Source organism: Babylonia areolata, chromosome 23 (genome assembly GCF_041734735.1).
Source record: "Babylonia areolata isolate BAREFJ2019XMU chromosome 23, ASM4173473v1, whole genome shotgun sequence".
In the NCBI taxonomy this organism is placed as follows: Eukaryota; Metazoa; Mollusca; class Gastropoda; order Neogastropoda; family Buccinidae; genus Babylonia; species Babylonia areolata.
Genome location: NC_134898.1, coordinates 30,105,499 through 30,125,452, shown reverse-complemented (window position 1 = coordinate 30,125,452; position 19,954 = coordinate 30,105,499). Strand labels below are relative to the sequence as shown.

The 19,954-nt window shown below is 40.8% G+C and overlaps 1 protein-coding gene across 2 annotated transcripts in view; it reads right to left on the bottom strand.

Annotated features, from left to right (window-relative positions):
• Positions 1-14,768, bottom strand: part of LOC143298241 (protein MMS22-like) — a 55,664-nt gene extending 40,896 nt beyond the window's left edge. Inside the window, exons 1-12 of one of the 2 annotated variants that reach the window (XM_076611056.1) lie at positions 14,700-14,768; positions 12,526-12,654; positions 10,723-10,864; positions 9,777-9,890; positions 8,216-8,253; positions 7,698-7,770; positions 6,337-6,466; positions 5,183-5,279; positions 3,741-3,868; positions 2,782-2,895; positions 1,648-1,729; positions 457-581 (exon numbers count right to left, since the gene is read on the bottom strand). In XM_076611056.1, coding sequence (XP_076467171.1) covers positions 457-581; positions 1,648-1,729; positions 2,782-2,895; positions 3,741-3,868; positions 5,183-5,279; positions 6,337-6,466; positions 7,698-7,770; positions 8,216-8,253; positions 9,777-9,890; positions 10,723-10,864; positions 12,526-12,643 — 1,161 coding nt within the window. In that variant the 5' untranslated portion in view covers positions 12,644-12,654; positions 14,700-14,768. Of the gene's footprint in view, positions 1-456; positions 582-1,647; positions 1,730-2,781; positions 2,896-3,740; positions 3,869-5,182; positions 5,280-6,336; positions 6,467-7,697; positions 7,771-8,215; positions 8,254-9,776; positions 9,891-10,722; positions 10,865-12,525; positions 12,667-14,699 lie in introns of both variants that reach the window. The other variant, XM_076611054.1, reaches the window with a different exon arrangement.
• Positions 14,769-19,954: the final 5,186 nt, after the last annotated feature.

Here is a 19,954-nt window from a genome sequence, read left to right as displayed (position 1 = left end):
TTTCTCAGGTGTTCTTTGATGTTATGAATCAGATTATGTCCTTTTTAATGGAGTTTGTGTTGTTCAGCTGGGTTTTTTTTGTTTTTGTTATGTTTTTTTTTTTAGCATGCATGAGTTTTTGTGTGTTTTCTCTTGTATATGTACTAAAAAAATGAATAAAATTGTTTGACACAGATTAGCAAAATACAATTACACATTACACACTCATAACACAAGACCTACAGGGCTGAAGATGCTACTGTGCAGATCAAAGGAGAACAGGTGGGTATTTTATTTTTAAATGGAGCTTACGTTGTTCTGTTGTTGTTGTTTTTAATGCTTATTTTGATTTTGCAATGTGTATTTTGTGTAAATGTGTGTGTATTTCTCTTGTATATGTACTCAAAAAATGAACAAAGATGTCTAAAATAGAATAATAAATTATACACATAACACACTCATACGACAAGGACCTACAGGGCTGACGATGTTTCCGTGCGGATCAAAGGAGAACAGGTGAGACAGGTGGGTGGTCAGCCACAGACAGAAACCCAGTGGCTTGCTGGGGGGTGGAGAGATGGTCAAGACGAACACATCTGTGTCTGGAACAACACGAACACTCATGACTCAAGTCTGGTTTATTGTCTATATGCAGGTAACAGAAATTCACAGTTCAAGACTCAAGACTGGTTCATTGTCTACATAAAGGTAACAGAAATATTATCTTTTCAAGTCTAAACACAGGTAGCCCAAACATTTTTACTGTTCAAAACTCAAGACTGTTTTATTGTCTGTACAAGTAACAGAAATTCACTGTTCAAGACTCAAGACTGGTTCTTTATCTTTACAAAGGAAACAGAAATATTTACTGCTCAAGACTGGCTAATTGTTTATTCAAAGGTAACAGAAATATTTAATGTTCAAGACTCAAGACTGGTTAATTGTCTATACACAGGTAACAGAAATATTCACTGGTCAAGACTTAAGACCGGTCTATGGTCTACATTGGTAACAGAAAAAATTCACTGTTCAAGACTCAAGAATGGTTTTTTGTCTAAACACAGCAACAGAAATTCACTGTTCGAGATGTACAAACAATGAAATAAAATGCAAATAAGCTCAAGCTGATTAAGATAAGTGTGAGTTAAAAAGCATGTACATTAGAATACAATCACATGCACACGCATACACACACACACACACACACACAAATCGTTCTCCTCCTCTCATAACCATTCAACCCACAAACTCCTCCATGCCCACCTGCTGAATCTTGTGCTGTTGTCAACAAACCAAAGTGCTTTCACCCACAACTTTCACACGCACACTTAACTCCAGAGACATGAAAGAAGAAGCTTATAAACACATGTAGACAACAGGCAAGATAAAACTGTGAGTGGGAAGAGGGAAGGGAAGGAAGGGCTGCAACGAAAAGAGGTAGATTTTAGCGTCAGGCTTGAAACTGCTTAGTGCAGGGATTTGGTGAAGTGAAAAAGGGAGCTCATTCCAAGTGTAAAAAGATCTGAAAACACAGAGACAGCAGCAGCAGACGAATGTGGAGGGTTTGAATCTGGCAACACCCAAAGTGAGGGAGTCCAAGGCTGTTCATAGAGAGGCATGGGATGTATAGAAAATATACAAATTCTTAAAAAAGCAAACAAAACTTACCAATCTCTTCCTCAGATTCAATGTTTTCACCGGGCATGCTATGCAAAGTCTGAAGGATCTGGTGCAGCTGTACCCAGAATGACTGCAACATCAAAACAATAAATTGTTGGTGCGCCTGCACCCAAAGTGACTGCAACATTAAATCAAAAACAAATAAATTTGATTCTGGAAAAAAAAAGATGTTGTAAAATAAAACATTAATAGGTCTTTCATAGCATGAGCAATGCATTAATCATGTAAGCTGTTTTTCAAAGTGACAAAAAACAAACATAACGCGATAACAAAGCTTTAATTGCTCCATCATCTGCATTGTTTCAGTGGCATTATTTATACAGTCTTTCATCCTGAGTTCTCTGCCATACACAGACACACCCGAGTTCATCTGCCACAGTCCCAGTGTCAGCAGTCCAAAGGGAACTATCAATGTGAGGTTGCCAGGAGGCCACACATTTTCAGAGACCCTGTACTGCCAATGAGTCACTCCAGAGGTATTGAATACAAAATATGATTTTACTGTCATCATCATTTTCTGTCAGCAAATGTATTTGTTTTACTATCAATCAAAGAGAATCTTTCTACAGATTTTTGCCAATGACAACTCCCTTGTTGCTGTGGGCTCTTTTACATGTGCTGTTAGACCTATAATATACATGTGCATGCATGGGTGTGACTGAAGCCTGACTGAATGACACAGGAAATGAATGATGAGCGCTTAAAGGCAGCTGTCAGTCAGTTCTACCCAGACAGGCAGCCTGTTGTGCAACTGATTTTGTGCTTTAAAAGCAAAAATCAGGAATCTGCATTTTTCCCATCTTTTTCTTTTTTTTTCTTCTTTTTTTAGCACATGTGGCGTAGCACACATGGATCAATCCACATGCTTCAATACCTCAATGAAACTGAAACTAAACGCATCTAGGGTTTGGTCTCTGACCAAACAATGGCGCTATACGAGTATGACTCAAAGTAATAATAATGATAATAATGATGATGATGAATATGACGATAATAATGATAATAATAATAATAATGATGATGATGATGATAATGATATTAATAATGATAATAACAATGACGCTTCTCCTACTGACAATGGTAACAACAATAGCAATGAAAAGATTAAACAGCCATACAGACCTCGCTGTCAAACGTCTCTTTCCTGTGACGAAGAAGATGAATCAGCATGACCCACACTTCCATCACACAGGCACAGGGGAAGGGGGAGGTGAGCAGCCACTCATGGGGAGACAACTGCAACAGTCACATCATTCATACTACATCAAGGAGGACGGTGGCAGAACAGTTAAGACACTTAACTGCCAATACAGAGTCCATGAGGGTATGGGTTCGAATCTCACTCTTGCCCTTTCTCCCAAGTTTGACTGGAAAATCAAACTGTGCCTCTAGTCATTCAGATGAGACGATGAACCGAGTTCCCGTGTGCAGCACGCACTTGGCGCACTGATAAAGAACTCATGGCAACCAGAGTGTTGTCCTCTGGCAAAGTTCTGATAGGTACAAAAATACATATTCATACAATCAAGGCCTGACTATGTGCGTTGGGTTATGCTGCTGGTCAGACATCTGCCTAACAGATGTGGTTTAGCGTATACGGATTTGTCCGAACACAGTGATGCTTCCTTAAGACAGTGAAACTGAAGCTGTAAACTCACGGGGAGACAACTGCAACAGTCACGCCACTCATGGGGAGACAACTGCAGTACACACAGTCACACTGGGATTGAGACCACACAGACAAAAGTCATCAACTTCACACATCTCTGGGATTTTCTTCTCAAATTTTCAAACCAACACTGCAGGCGTCTGTATCTCTCAGTCTGTTTGACGCTGGGATATAATCACTAGGGTACAGCCATGTCAAGTAGTCCCAAACCTAAATGGAACGTCACAGCAGCATCTTCATCACTCCCATGATCACTGAAATATACAGAACAAAAATATCCCCAATTGTGAGGAACACACAAACACACACACACGCACAAGCACACACACGCACAAGCACACACACGCACACACACACACACACACACACATTCCAAGTGCTCCTTTTTCACAGTTTCATCGACAAAACTGACCTTGTCAAAGACAGACACGGTGAGAGTGACGAGGTCGTACAGCACGATGGACACCAGCTGGTCAAACACAGACCTCACTTCCTCCTCCCCAGCGGGCACCTGACACCACTTCACATCCAGGGGCAGCTCTGGGCACAGGGACACACCCACCATGTCAACAGCCATCTAAAAAAAGACTTTAAAAAACTCATTCTACCCCACAGCTACATGCTTTCCTACAACTCCCCTGAACCAGCACTACATGAGACCATGGCAGAAAAAAAACAGGGTGGTTCACAAAAACCATGAAAATCAATGAAGAATTTGTTGATTTAATTGGTCAAACAAAGCTTCGTTTTCATACTTCCGAATCCATAAATGATTCAGTTTAGAATGTACAAAGCAAGAATGAATGAAAAAAGATTAGTGTGTTGGTACACGAATACTCGTACCTGCTCCACAGGGGAAGTAATCATGGTACAAGTTAACTTGTACCTGGCACAGAATGAGTTAAATCCCACTCATACATATGAATGAATTTGGGCATTGAACACAGAAGAAGGAGAGAGATATACACCTCACTTCTCAAAAGTGGTGTGTGGGCAAAGACATCAAGCAGTTGGTGTGGAGAAATGAAAATGGGGGCATAATCAAATATATATATATTCAAAACTTTTTTTTATATATACAAAAAATAAATAAACCTAATTAACCTATTGATAAATAAAGCATATTTGCTTTTGTATGTGTACTGAAGATTTGCATCGCTCCTGCTGAATGAATCATCTTGTGATGTATCTGTAATCTGAATGTTGTTTGTTGGGGTTTTTTTTGGTTTGTTTTTTTGTTATGGTTTGTTTTGTTGTGTTTTTTTGTGTGTGTGTGGGTTTTCTCTGTGTGTGTGTGTGTGTGTGTGTGTGTGTGTGTGTGTGTGTGTGTGTGTGTGTGTGTGTGTGTGTGTGTGTGTGTGTGTGTGTGTGTGTGCTTACAATGACAATAATGTACATGTCTGTTATAATATCTTGATATTCTCAACATAATATACACATCATTTTTTTTCTATTGTCTGCTATATCTGTTTTCATTCTTCTTACAATGTAATAATGAAATTAAAAATATCAGTTTTTAAAACAAAACAATGTATTTTTTGATAAATAATAACACACACATGAGCACAAAAAAAGGAAAGAAAAAAATTTAGACCACCACTACTGACGGCACTACCTGCATTTGGAATGAACTTCCTCTTTCGCTTTGTCAGGTCTCAGCACTCAGCTCTTTCCAGTATAGCCTTAAAACCCACCTTTTTCCAAGACAGCCTCCCTCCCCTGCCTCTTCTCTGTCTTCAGTTTCTCAAGTTTAGAGTTATGCATGTGTGTGAATGACTGGTGTGAGAGCCCTTTGATTTGCCTCTGCACAAGATTCAGCGCTACATCAATACTAATTATTATCATTATTATTACCTGGAGCACACTGCCCAGTGGTCAAGGTGTGCAGAATGGTCAGCAGGTACCAGCTCAACTCCAGCCTCTGATGAAAGTTGTGATGGACACTGTCCAACTGACCAAACATAAAAACAGAAATGGTAAGTATCATTGGAGGAAATCTGTTTAATGTCCTGTTAATGTCCTGTTACACATATGGGTGAGTGTCGACATCCAGTTAAAGTATTACACCTACTATTGGAGGAATTTTGCTGAATATCCCATAACATAAATGGCTGACTGTAGACATATGAGTAAATGAAGTAATTTTCACACATGAATGTTATAATTTAAAAATAAATCAAGCAAAAGGTAGGATACGAAGGGGAGGGGCGTGGGGGAGTTGGGGGGGCGCACTGTGTGGTGAGCTGAGTGAAACAGGGTGGATGGCAGGTAGAATAAAAGAATAATTTTGAAATTACCGAAACAGATTTACAATTAAGTAGAATTATTCAATGGACCTTGTGTGAAAAAGGAAACTGCTGATTAAATAAAAGAAATAATGAATATAAAATATAATAAAAACTTTGTCTAAATTCCCAATAACTGTTGATGACAAATGATAAACATCATTAAATAAATATCAACATCAAAGCATGATTAAAAACAATGGACATGCGCTCTTTTTCTTCCTTTCATAAACAATGTCAATTTTCTACATAGAATCCTGGAAAGAAAAATCTGAAGCATATCCATCAGAAGGACAAACAACTTGACTTTCTGAACCATGGTGAAATGAGATCACCTGAAGTGCATTCACTACTTTTTGTGTGCATATCTCATTGAGCTCTGCTCCCGAGCATAGCTCTGGCATCAAAATTTGTCTAAATTAAAACTATTTTCACATTTCTACTTTTGCAAAAACCCACAAAGAAAGGGAACTAACTTCTACAGTATTTTTGGTGTGTCCCCACATAATTTGGAGGAAAAAAAACAGTATATTTTCTTCACTTTTTTACACATCGTTATGGCACAGAAGCCTGCTGTAGCTATAAAGTCCCCACGGTTGAATGGGTTTTCAGTGGTGTCACTGATTCTGCTGATCAAAAACAGTGCAATCCCAAGAGAGAAAAAAAAGTGCCTTCACTGACGAGCACACTCATCAGCAAGGGGTACACACTCCTATCAAATACCTGGTTCAATGAATATCTTGTCAGAGATCCATCTTCGGACAGTCTCCCAGCATGCACAAGAAGAAGGTGAAGCTGCCTTAGCAACAAACGCAAAAATCTGCGTCTGTCATTTTCATCTTGAGGCAAACAACTGCAATCACAAAAAAAAACTGAGAGTCAAGAAAGATGCTAGCAGTTGGAAAATAAATAGGAGATAATCTTAACGCTCTTGATTGGCCAGAAAATGAATATTATTACCTGAAAATTGTGAGAATTTCATATTCAGTTCTGCAAGAATAGGCAGTACCACTACTGCATCTCCACCTCCCTAAAAAATATCCAGTACAAAATCTGCAGTTCCTGTATCAATTTCAACTGTGGCCTCAAACACACTAATCATCCCTCAACTCAAAAAAGAATCTCTTTCAAAACTCTGATCATTAATCTCAAAAGAGTGATAGTGTGCTCCATGATCTTGCATGCAACTGAAGACATAACACACAAAAAACCGTCATTAACCCTTTGAGTGATGAGCCTTGGCGAAAAGAGATCTTCTTCTTCTTCTTCTTCTTCTTCTGCGTTCGTGGGCTTCAACTCCCACATTCACTCGTATATACGCGAGTGGGCTTTTTACGTGTATGACCATTTTTACCCCGCCATGTAGGCAGCCATACTCCGCTTTCGGGGGTGTGCATGCTGGGTATGTTCTTGTTTCCATAACCCACCGAACGCTGACATGGATTACAGGATCTTTAACGTGCGTATTTGATCTTATACTTGCGTATACGCACAAAGGGGATTCAGGCACTGGCAGGTCTGCACATACGTTGACCTGGGAGATCGTAAAAATCTCCACCCTTTACCCACCAGGCGCCGTCACCGTGATTCGAACCCGGGACCCTCAGATCGAAAGTCCAACGCTTTAACCATTCGGCTATGGCGCCCGTCGGCGAAAAGAGATCAATGTGGAATGAATTTTAAGTTTAATTCTTGTGTGTTCTGAGTTAAATGGTGTGACTGATTTTGCTAAGCAAAAGTGATGCAATCCCCAAAGGAAGACATCCAAATACATAGTGATGACTGACATCCTGACCTGTAAGCTCTGTCTTGTCTCAGTGAGGCGACCTCCCTTCACTGATGAGCATTCCCATCCGCAGCAGTCACGGGGTTACTTAAACCACATGGGCACTCTGTGCCATTCAGTCCCCATCATGAATATAACGACTTACAGTAATTACAAATACTGTCGTTTCCAATTTAAGTCTACCATTTCTATTATTACGTATTGCTTTTCAAAGAAGTTGTGAATGCACTACTAATGAATCAATGTATACAACCCTCTTCATTCCTCCGATCACATTAAAGGTAAGATAATCAGTCACCTGCGTACAAAAGTGTCCACATACTCCAAGAAGCTGACAATATACTGTCTTTTCTTCGGTCTGGAACTCTGCTCTGGAAACAAAACATGGCTGGACGTTGAATATGTGTAGCCAATAACTATGTTTCAGCCAAAAAACAGAACAATTCATACCCCCACCCCCCTTCCCTCCAATCCAACCCACCCCCCAAAAAACCTGTTAAGTCAGCAATATAAACTAAGTGGAACTTTGCAAATTTATAACTCAAAAAATAATATGGAAAATCTCTAAAAGGTTCCATCTAAATTCACGCCACTGTATTTCAAAACATTATGAAAATGGTATTTGTCAACTTAATAACAAACACACACACCCACTGATACACCAACACACGCATACTACACACAATACACACACACTCCTTACCCCCCCACACACCCGTACAGGGCAAGTCTTTTATTTAGCAACCATCACCATCAAATTCAGCAAAATAAAACACACATATGAACTTCACTGCTGAAAACAAAATAGTCATTCACCTTGATCAGCAGATATTTGAATTTCACCTAGAGTCTGCCTGAAAACAAAAACAAAAAAGATATATATACATATAAATAAATATAAATATATATGCGATTATATTATAATATAATATAATATAATATAATATAATATATATATATATATATATGAAAATGTATGTTATATACAGAAAGAGTTACATAAATACATACATGCATATATCATACATACACACATCATACAAAAAATAAATAAATAAATACATGAATCATAAATATATAAACAGGAGCAAAACACGCGACTTTTTTTTTTTTTTTTAAACAGCCCAGGCTATATGTAAAAGATTCACAGTTCAGTTCAGTTACTCAAGGAAGTGTCACTGCATTTGAACAAAATACACTACACCACATGCACTAAGTCGATGCCTGACCAGCGGCATAACCACACAGAATCTTTACTGGTACACAATAAAATGACATTAAACTTCTTTTTCATATAAATTATCTATAATATATATATCTATATTTATATTTATTATCATCGAAATGGTACAGGTAGTAGTTGTAGGAGTAGCTTTAGTTGTAGTAGTATAACAGAACAGATGACCAAAATTTTGCTCATGTGGTTCCATAGAAATACTTGGAAAATTTTCTTTTTCTTTCATTTTCACTCATTTTCTTTTCTGAGTTGTTTATATCACATGCTAAAAGTGTAATGCATTTAATTTTACTGATTGAAGTATAACACAAAGTCACAAAAACACAAATCATTTTAAAAGAATGCTTTCCCAGTATCACTTAAAAAGAACCTTCCTAAAAACAATAGAAGTGCCAAGGTAGAATGGACTTCTGACCCAGTGTTCACCAGTAATCAGGGTTCGAGCCCCATTCTGGCTTAGTGTTGGGAAAGGCACTTCACTCGGACTTTCCTCACTCCACCCAAATGTAAACTGTTACCTGACTTTAGTTAGGGAAGTTAAACAGTAAAAGAAGAGGATTGGGCCTTGCCTTCGACGGCGCAATAGCCGAATGGTTAAAGCATTGGACTTTCAATCTGAGGGTCCCGGGTTCGAATCACGGTAACGGCGCCTGGTTGATAAAGGGTGGAGATTTTTACTATCTCCCAGGTCAACATATGTGCAAACCTGCTAGTGCCTGAACCCCCTTCGTGTGTATACGCAAGCAGAAGATCAAATACGCACGCTAAAGATCCTGTAATCCATGTCAGCCTTCGGTGGGTTATGGAAACAAGAACATACCCAGCATGCACACCCCCGAAAACAGAGTATGGCTGCCTACATGGGGGGTTAAAAACAGTCATGCACGTAAAAAGCCCAATCGCATATATATGAGTGAACATGGGAGTTGCAGCCAACGAACACAGAAGAAGAAGAAGAAGGGCCTTGCCTTCCTATGCCAAGCCCATGATGCTGATGATATGAATTCAGTCCCGATGGCTGCGAAAAGGTTGTGGGACCTTTAACCTAAAATGACGCAGGAATGAGCTAAAAACAGCTAATAGCTAGTGCATCAAACTGAGACACAGACCAATACAAAAAACAACCAAAGATAATTTCACCTGGCAAATCTGAACAACTTTTCCGTTCGGTCTCTGAGCGCAGCAAAAGGAAACGTGTAGCCAAACAGATCAATGGTTGGCTCAGGTTCAGTCACGCCTGCTGACTGAAGAACACTGTAAAATAAAAGCAACAACATTTGTGAACAAAGTACTTCAGGAATAAGGAAAATATGTACATAAGCAAAGGCATGGATGGGTGGATATTGGTATTTAAGTATGTGTTGTATGTAATGTGATGTTATATGACATGCACACCCCTAAAAACGGAATATGGCTGCCTACATGGAAGGGAAATAAAGGTCCTTTTTTTTTCTTTTTTTAATATAATTAGTGCTTTTTCCTGCAGATCCCCCAAACAGTGACAGAATAATCAACATTTGATTGTGGTCACTCTATGAAAGGAAGGAGTGAAAGGAAGGTAGGGATACAAGATGGTCATACATGTAAAAGCCAACAAGTGAACATGGGAGTTGCAGCCCACGAACAAAGAACAAGAAGATGACGGCCTTCACTTTCTTCTTCTTCTTCTTTATTCATGTTCCCTCCTATGTACATGAGTGGGCTTTTACGTGTATGACCATATTTACCCTGCCATGTAGGCAGCCATACTCCGTTTTTGAGGGTGTGCATGCTGGGTATGTTCTTGTTTCCATAACCCATCGAACGCTGACATGGATTACAGGATCTTTAACGTGCGTATTTGATCTTCTGCTTGCACATACACATGAAGGGGGTTCAGGCACTAGCAGGTCTGCACATATGTTGACCTGGGAGATCGAAAAAATCTCCACCTTTTACCCACCAGGCACCGTCATCGGGGTTCAAACACGGGACCCTACAACTGAAAGGCCAACACTTCAACCACTCAGCTATTACGCCCGTCGGCCTTCACTTACGAACATACTCATCAGCAGCAGTGAAGGGGTTAACCGCAAACAGAACCTACCTGTCCAGACCCCCGGATCTAAGGACGCCTCTGTCATGGAACTGCACATGCTGGTAGAGGCTTGTGGCACGCCGCAGGAATATCTGTCCCTGACACTGGAAGCACACTGCTGTCTTCGTCTGCTGGACTTGAGCCTCTGACTCTTTAAAAAAAAAAAAAAAATGACATGAATTTGTTAAGCACTTACGAGTTTGCTTATGCATGATATAATACAGAATTATTATCATTATGTTATCATCATTAAACACTAAAGCGCTTAGAGCTTGCTCATGCTCTATATAATGAATTATGATCATTTTTATTATCAAACACAACCAAACAAAATTCAATTTCCAACATGACCACTGATTTTCTTAGCTGAATTTCATACAATTGGACATGGGTAGAAATTCCTGGATGATATTTACTTGTCTTGGGGATAAGTAGATAAAAAAAATTAACTTGCTTGTTCACCCCTTAACACCCCCCATCCCAGCCCCCCCCCCCCTTCCCTTATACACCCCTCCCCTCCCCCTCCCCCCCTTCCCCAAATTTATACTTGCCCTCCCTTAGTATAGATATAATTGTGACAATTCAACAGACACAATTTGGTAACTACTGGTAATGCAATGACAAGTAAACAGACATAACTGATTCATTATATAAGTAATAAGTATTACAGGAAAAGAAAAACCGGGGAATGAAGCATGTCAGCGTGTTAAAGTGTAAAAAGAGGAGGAGGTAAGTGTCACTGGTCTGCACTGAAGCCGACAGCTAAATCACTACTTCACTCACAAAGTAAAAAAAAATTGGTCACCCAACAGACAAGTGGAGACAGCATTTCCACTTGTCTGCCAGAAGATTTCAGCTGTCCCTGACATCCATTGAGCAGGTATTTTCAACTCTGTTGAAATGTGATGTAGTGGAAATCTAAATCTTTGAAGCAAACCTTTCTTAATGAAAAAATGGGTGAGAAAAATGAGTGATGTGTTCTTGTGTGTGTGTCGTTTCTGTATAGTGTATCCATGCGTGTGCAAATACAATTCAAGAGTGACGCACAATAGTATGTAACTGTGAGACAGGAGAACGTGTGTGTGTGTTTGTCTGTCTGTCTGTCTGTATCTTTGCGTCTGTGTGTACGCCTGTGTTTGCATTGGCGTACTATACATGTAAAATACAAGTTTAATGAGAAAACGTTGTTTTCAGTTGAAAGATTTCTAAAACTTACATAACTGACAGAGTGTTCAAACTATTTTCAAAAGCATGTTAACAGAACAGGCTTAATTTTCTTAACACTTCTGCTGACCACAAAAGGCACTATCATTAGTTTCTCCACATTTTCACTATTTCATTATTTGTATTGGCTTCAGGTTGCTCTCCCTGGGGAAAGCGTGTCACCACAGTGCAGTGGCAATTGTATTTCATTCTGCATCACAGTGTATGTAACTGTAATCAGGGTTCAAGCCCCATTCTGGCTTGGTGTTGTGAAAGGCACTTCACTCGGACTTTCCTCACTCCACCCAGAAGTAAACGTAATTTTACAGGGGGAAACCCTTTTATTGCCATAGGTTCTTTGACAGGTGCTAAAAGCATGCTGCACATGGGACCTTGGTGTATCATCTCACCTGAAAGACTACAATACAATGCAATGCAGTACAATGCAATACGAAAATTACAGTACAACACATCTGTATTCATCCATTTGGGAATTAATAGACTGGCATCCAGACCAGTCTAGTGGGCAGAGGCGGAGGGGGAATAAAAATCCTAACTTGCTTATTTGGCTGACCAATTTTCAGTACTTTACTTAATCAATCTGAGTACCCAGATCTTGCAGCAGGTGAAGAGGAAAGGAATCAAAGTCATCCATGTCCATGTCCTGAGACTGCTCATGGTCCACCTGGGGTGACGGGGACACAGGGGGCGTCATGGAGTCTGCCATCTGTCCTCCACCTGCAAACTCACCTTGAAATGATAACAATCATAATAACAATTATTCAAAGTCTTTAAAAATTGATACATATTCAACTTCCGCTATTATAGTTATAACTCATGAAAAAGCATTCTATATAGCAACATTGGTAACAATGGTATGATCTTCATTGTGTACTTGCATACTAGGTACAGTACATACATTGTACAGCAAACTACATGGCGTCCATGCATACACACATACACATTTAAAATATATAAAAAGATTTTTTTTTTTTACCAGGTCAATATTTAGACCATAGAAAGTACTACACACCACACAAATGTTCTGCTGGGGAAAAAAAACAATAACATTCTTTTAATTAAGTTAATAGAAAAAAAAAAAAACAAGACCCAAGCCCTGAGGCTGAACAACTTCACATTAAAGATGAAAGCCAGGTCATTTAAGCTCAACTCAACTAATTCAATACTAATGACAATAGAAAGTACTGGTAAAAACCATGATGATTGATGTGATAATTTTTTCATTGTCTCTTTATTTACGCTGTCCTCTGTAATGATAATATATCTAATGTGCATGAGTGTGGTGGGTAAACTAGATAAATATTTATTGCCACTTATGATTTTCATAGTTCAGCCAGCAAGAAAGGCTATATCATTGCAGTAAAAAAAAGAGTTGACATCATCAGATCAATCGCTGACCTGACAAAAAACAGAACAGTTAAAATCATAGGACTGTGTGAAAGTATAGGGTCACTGCATTCCAGACAAATCTAATGCCTACCTTGATAAGTACTCATGTAATATGAATTATCTTGGGTATCTGCTAACTTTACCCCCTCCCCTGCACACACAAGGGTGTGCACGCGCACACACACACACACACACACACACACACACACACACACACACACACACAGAGAGTATGATAAACACATGCACTCACATTAACTTTCATACGTTGGTTCAGCAGGAGATAAGGCAAATCCAGAGATCCAAGAGAAACATGAGAGGCAAGGCCTTCAAGACTCACTTGTGGCAAATTAAGTCCCCTAGCATTAATTACAGAGTAATTTCCCTTTTTTACTATCTGCACCAAAACGTTTGCAAATAAATAAAACTTCCATGCTTAGCAAAAGAAGTTCCTGTTTGAACAAAAAATGATAATAATGACTGCTCTTGTTGTTGTGTCAGAATATCAGATCAAAGTGCTAAGTTTAGAGAATACAAAAAACATAAATATAACAGTAAATGCAGTTTGCATGTATTTAGGCTTCACTTTTTTTTCTTTCTTTTTTTATGCCCATCCCAGAGGTGCAATATTGTTTTAAACAATATGACTGGAAAGAACTGAATTTTTCCTATTTTTATGCCTAATTTGGTGTCAACTGTATTTGCAGAGAAAATGTCAATGTTAAAGTTTAACACGGACACACAGACACACACACACAAGACACACACACACACACACACACACACACACAGACAACCGAACACGGGGTTAAAACATAGACTCACTTTGATTACACAAGTGAGTCAAAAATCAAATAAAGGAATTTCCAATAATCTGCTTTCTAAAAAATATATTATAAAGTGTGTGCTCTGTCTGAATGAAGACTGGGTAAAGTCCTATTTTAGCGTTTTTATTTCAAGGAGCACATCAGCGTCAGAAGCTAACACAGTTCTGTCTGTGTGTGTGTGGGGGGGGGGGGGGGGGGGCTATGTGGGTGAGGGGTGTGTGGGTATTCTGATAATTTTGAATATTCTTTCACCACCGAAGGAAAATACAGCCTCCCTCCTGGTCAAAGTAGCAATAACAACAACAAATCAACATCCTGATTGTGGCTACTATAGTACTAAGTTTGAAGAAAAAGACAGTCAACGCATGACGACATTGAAATAAACAGTAAAGGCAAGACACATGCTCATCCATTCTGATATGTATGTGAATTTTAACTCTAAAATAACCAACACGTGTTATGTCGCAGTTTGGCATCCTAAATTTCTGAAGCTGAAGTGCGATTATGCCAATTATTTTCTTCTTTTTCAAACTAAACATCACTTACTTTTCACAGAGACTAATCAATTGTTGCCATAGTTAAAACAAGAATTCCGTCCTCTTGGAGTTTGTTTTCCCTCCTTCTTGTAAGGGGCATAACTCTATCCGTGCTTCAAGAGTAGTGTCGTCGCACATGGCTGAAACGAATCATGTCCTTCAGCCGTACGTGAAAAAGGGCCACTGATAGACGAACACATAGCCCAATCATGCTCGTGCGCACGTACACGCCACACAGACAAGTTCAAACAAACACACGAGCTCACACTGTCATTATATATTGCACAGAACGCACACACGCGCGCGCGGGTCAGTGGAGTTTTAACATTGAGAAGCTGACAAAGTGTACCTAAAATATTTAATTGACACTTCCAACAAGTTATCAAGTCACTTAATAGGGAGGGGAGAGTTGAGCGGTCACCGCCAAAATCAAATACGAATGCTGACGCGGGCATCGTGTGACTTCAGATAGTTGCTACCAGTCAAATGTGAGGGTCAGTGCCGTGGGAAGACCACGGTATACTGAGCAGACGGAACTGACTAAACAGCACTTTGTAGTATTGTCTTGATGTATATAGACTCTGTTGTTATCTTCCATATCCTCATGTGCTATATTCTGCCGTGGCACAGAGCACTATATTGTGTACGTACTCACGGTTTCATGTGAGGCGCTTAAATTTATTTCCCATTGGACTGACTCAAGGGCCGGAGACTGTGCCAAGGGATGCCAGGGTCACCGGCTGATCAGGGGCTGTATACCGGGATTGGTGATGGCAAACTCGTCAATGAAAATCAGTGAATCCATGACAGCCTAGTACAGTTCAGCGGTGTAGCAGAACAGTATCTCTCAGTGCGGCGGACTGACATAATCAGTCATGTATAAATAACACTAAGTGAATAAAGACTCGGATAAAAAGGCGTGGCCGATATCATGTGTCAAGCTGAATGAATGGAGAAGTGGGCGAGCGCGACTTTTGAGGAGGCGACTTATCTATTGTTGGCCTGTCTAAGCGCGTTCGGTTATGCGGCTGCCGTGTGCTGGTCAGGCATCTGCTTGCCAGATGTGGTCAGGTGTAGCGCATATGGATTTGTCTGAACTGATGCACTGCAGCCGGTGTCGGACGCCGGGCCACCTCAAGTTAAGCTACTGATACTATCTCTCCACGGTTTCCAGTTCCGTAATGTGGTCCAGGATTAGTACTTTCCCTCCCTCCACTAGACCTTGAGTCAGAGGTCTCATGTTATCTTGTTCGTCAGTCTTGTCGGTGGGGCGTGGGCCGGGGGAACTTGACAGAGGCCGGGGGCCGGGCGATGGAGTCTTGTCCTGTATGTCTTCAGTGACAAAGAGGCGGGTGCCGGAGGTGGTGGGGGGCCGAGCTTGTTACTTGTTACCTGTCTGTCTCACGTTGTCACCACGTCCGTAGTCAGTTGTCATGGTCGGTCGGAGGGGCGGGGACAAAGATGGGGGAAGGGGGCCGCGTGGCAACTAGCCCGGCTGGTCAGTTCAAGGGGAGCCGGGGAAAGGAATGGGGACGGAGGGGGCGACCGGCTGACAGGGACCGGAAGGTCAAGTTGTAGACTGATTCCTCAGCCGGGCTCCGAGTTTGAGATGGCCAAAGCTCAATGGATAGGGCTGCTGCTCTGTCGTCCAGCAGTTCCAGTGCATATGCTGGTCGACACAATTTGTCAAAGATCGAAATCTCAGGTTAAACATCCCCGCACAGCACATCCTGAAGCACAGCAACACATCTAGCAATGAACTTGGCAGAGATTTCTGCATCCCGCGGTTCGACAACAATTACTATTTATCCCTATTCAGTATTTCTAATACCCACATGCCCACTTCTCCTGCTGCTACTGACACCCACTTCAACTTTTTTTCTTCTTCAGCTTTGGGCCCTCAAGAGATTCGATCTCACAAACTTCTGATTGCCAACTCAGCGTTCTATTTATTCTGCCATCCAGCTACCTCAATAATACAGCCCAAAAAATGATTATATCACCATGAACTACGCTCAGATTGCATGTCCTGAAACCTTGCCAACTGTGTGCCCCCTTGTTAATCCATCTAGTTCATCTTGTAGGTGAGATTTCATATCGTTTAGGAACAATGCAAACATTAGTCGGGGAGAGAGCACACACACACACACATATTAAAATGTTGAAATATGCGGGCGCGCCCTTCTAGTCATTTCTCTGTCGTCAATACCCGCCTGTGGGATGTTATGCATGTGCGTGTGTGATTGTGCAAATCCCCATGCAGTGTGTCCGGTCAATATCGCAAAGTCAAAACCAATATGCATGTCATGAAAACAAACGGTTCTCGGCCGTTGGGTTACGCTTCTGATCAGGCATCTGCTTCAGTGGTAGATGTGGTGTAGCGTATATGGATTTGTCCGAACGCAGTGACGCCTCCTTGAGATACTGATACTGATACTCAGTGATGCTGACTAACTGTAAATCCACGACGAATGGCAAAACATTGTTCCAAGTTCATATAAACCATTGGTGACTGCTGTTCTCAAAGCCTGGCTAAGTGCGTTGGGTTACGCTGCTGGTCAGGCATCTGCTTGGCAGATGTGGTGTAGCGTATATGGATTTGACCGAACGCAGTGACGCTTCCTTGAACTACTGATACTGATACTGTCCGGACTATTTTGGCTGAATTTGATTATGGTGGACAGTGTCTTGCCCAAGTTACATCCCCACTCTCTCGGCCAAGAGGGTTTTAGGTCGGTCGGCGTTGGGATGATTCCCAAAGGCCTACAAGCCCCAAGGCTGCAGCACTAAAAGCCAGTGCAATCTTGCCACCTAGTTTGAGAGTCATAGTCCTTCACAAAAACACTCAGCTGTAAATGATTTCCCATTGCAATGGAGAAACCAATGATAATACAGCTCTCACTTTGCTGTTGGCCCAACTGTAAACGTATGTAGATTAATTTTGTGATATAAACTCAGTGTTGGACCTAAGCCGTACTGGTGCCTTTACAAGATGTACGGCATATGGCAAAGGATTATTCCTTCACGATGGGTATGTACAGTCCAAACTCAGTCAGCAAGGCTCAGTTTAAGCACCATAGATTCAGTTTCAGTTTCTCAAGGAGGTGTCACTGCGTTCGGACAAGTCCATATACTCTACACCACATGTGCTAAGCAGATGCCTACATGTAAATCCCAGAGATTTAGCACATGTTGCAGTGAAAGTTACCGGGAAAACCGATGACCCTGCCTTGCATCCCAGGGTTAGCTCTCTGTAGGTCTTGACCCTGTGTTAGCACAGTAGTATTGGGTAAACTGGCCTTCTTAGTCCTTCACGTGGGATTCCCCAGTTCAGACAAAAATATGATATATGTCAGAACATACCTCTTCCGTTTTGCCTACCATTTTAATTGAATAATAAGCTTCGTGAACGTTTTTGCTGGTAGTCGGTGTGTGTGTGCGTGCGTGCGTGCGTGTGTCAGTGTTTGTGAGTGAGTGTGTGTGTGTGTGTGTGTGTGTGTGTGTGTGTGTGTGTGCGCGCTTGCTTGCTTGCTTGCTTGTTTGTGTGTGCTCACGCTTGTTTGTGTATGATGTGTCGCGCTTGATGCATGTGCATTTAAGTATGTATGAGTTTCTGTTATAAACACAAGCTCCCTCCTTGGGGAGTGTGAGCGTCAATCTGCATTATTATTATAACTGAGGACAACCTAAAGCAAACAATTCTTTTTTTTTCTCTTTTTTTCTGTTTTTTCTTTCTCGCTAAAAGCACAGCTACAGGGTTCGTGGAATGTGTAAGAAAAGCGGAAGTGCTCAGAGAGGGAAGAATATGACCACAATAATAATAATAATAATAATAATAAAAAGTAGGGAGGAGTAAAGGTTACGGTCTCGTGGCTGCTTACGTCCACCAGGGGAGTGAATTCATATCCACTGTCTAGGAAGGTTGAAAAAACAAAGCATCCCTGCTGAATGTCACATCTTATGCCAGACTACAGAACAGTGCAGGACTGATGAAAAAAGAAAGCATCCCTGCTGAATGTCACATCTTATGCCAGGCTACAGAACAATGCAGGACTGATGTAAAAAACAAAACATCCCTGCTGAATGTCACATCTTATGCCAGGCTACAGAACAGTGCAGGACTGATGAAAAAACAAAGCATCCATGCTGATTGTGACATGCCACAGCGTATAGAACAGTGCAGGACTGATGGAAAAAACAAAACAAAACAAACAAACAAACAAAAAACAAAACAAAAGAACAAAACAAAACAAACAAAAAAACCCCACCCAAAAACAAACAAAAAACCACTTCACAGTATTCTGGCCTCGAATGTGATTAATTACAACTTACCAGTATTAAATTAAAACTTACCAGTTTTCCGATCAATGCCATGAAAGTATTTCTGGCGTGGCGGACAGATTCAGTGTCACCCTCCCTGTTCAATTGCAGTTGTTATAACTGCATGTGTATGTAACTCTCTTGGTTGACAAAAGGGACAAAACACAATAACTCTCATCAACAGAGAGAGGCGAGGGGCCAAACAGCCTGTGCGAAACACGTCATCACATTGGCTTAGCGAGCACGCTTCATCGTGCACTCAACTGTGATTCTGACGTAGCGCTCTCTCATAGGGTAGACTACATAATAAAAAGAAAGTGCATGACATGGACAACGTTGTAGCACGGTCGCAAATTTCAATGGGTCGCTATTACAAAAGCAGCATCGTTACCCTCCTCAGCCACCATGAATAACGAAACACTGTCCCAAATTCTGACCTTTATTGGCCCGCTCACATCAATTTTTCTTCCATTTCTGTGCAGGTGGTCGAAATTAGACATCTTCACAAATCTGCTTTCATGGATGTCTAGGTGTTGCGGTGGTGTGTGTGTGTGTGTGTGTGTGTGTGTGTGCGTGCGTGCATGCATGTGTTTTTGTACTTGACACATTTCATTGGTCTTGCTTCTAGTCAGGGTCATAGTGTCCGGTGTTGTTTGTTTTTTTAACCTTTATTCCCCCATATTGATAATATTTGGTGCTCTGTGCCCCAGTGATAAGGAGATAGAACACATTATAACTGCCTATTATCATTATTCATGAAAATTACTGTCAACACTCTTTGGAGTAATCTCCTAAGTTCTTGGGCTGGAAGTGCAACTCCCATGTTCACACTTATGTACTGGTAGGATTTTTTGTGAATGACCAATTTTGCCCAGCAATGAAGGAAACGATACTGTTTTCAGGGGTGTGCATGCTGGCATTTTCTTGTTTCTATCACTCAAGTAA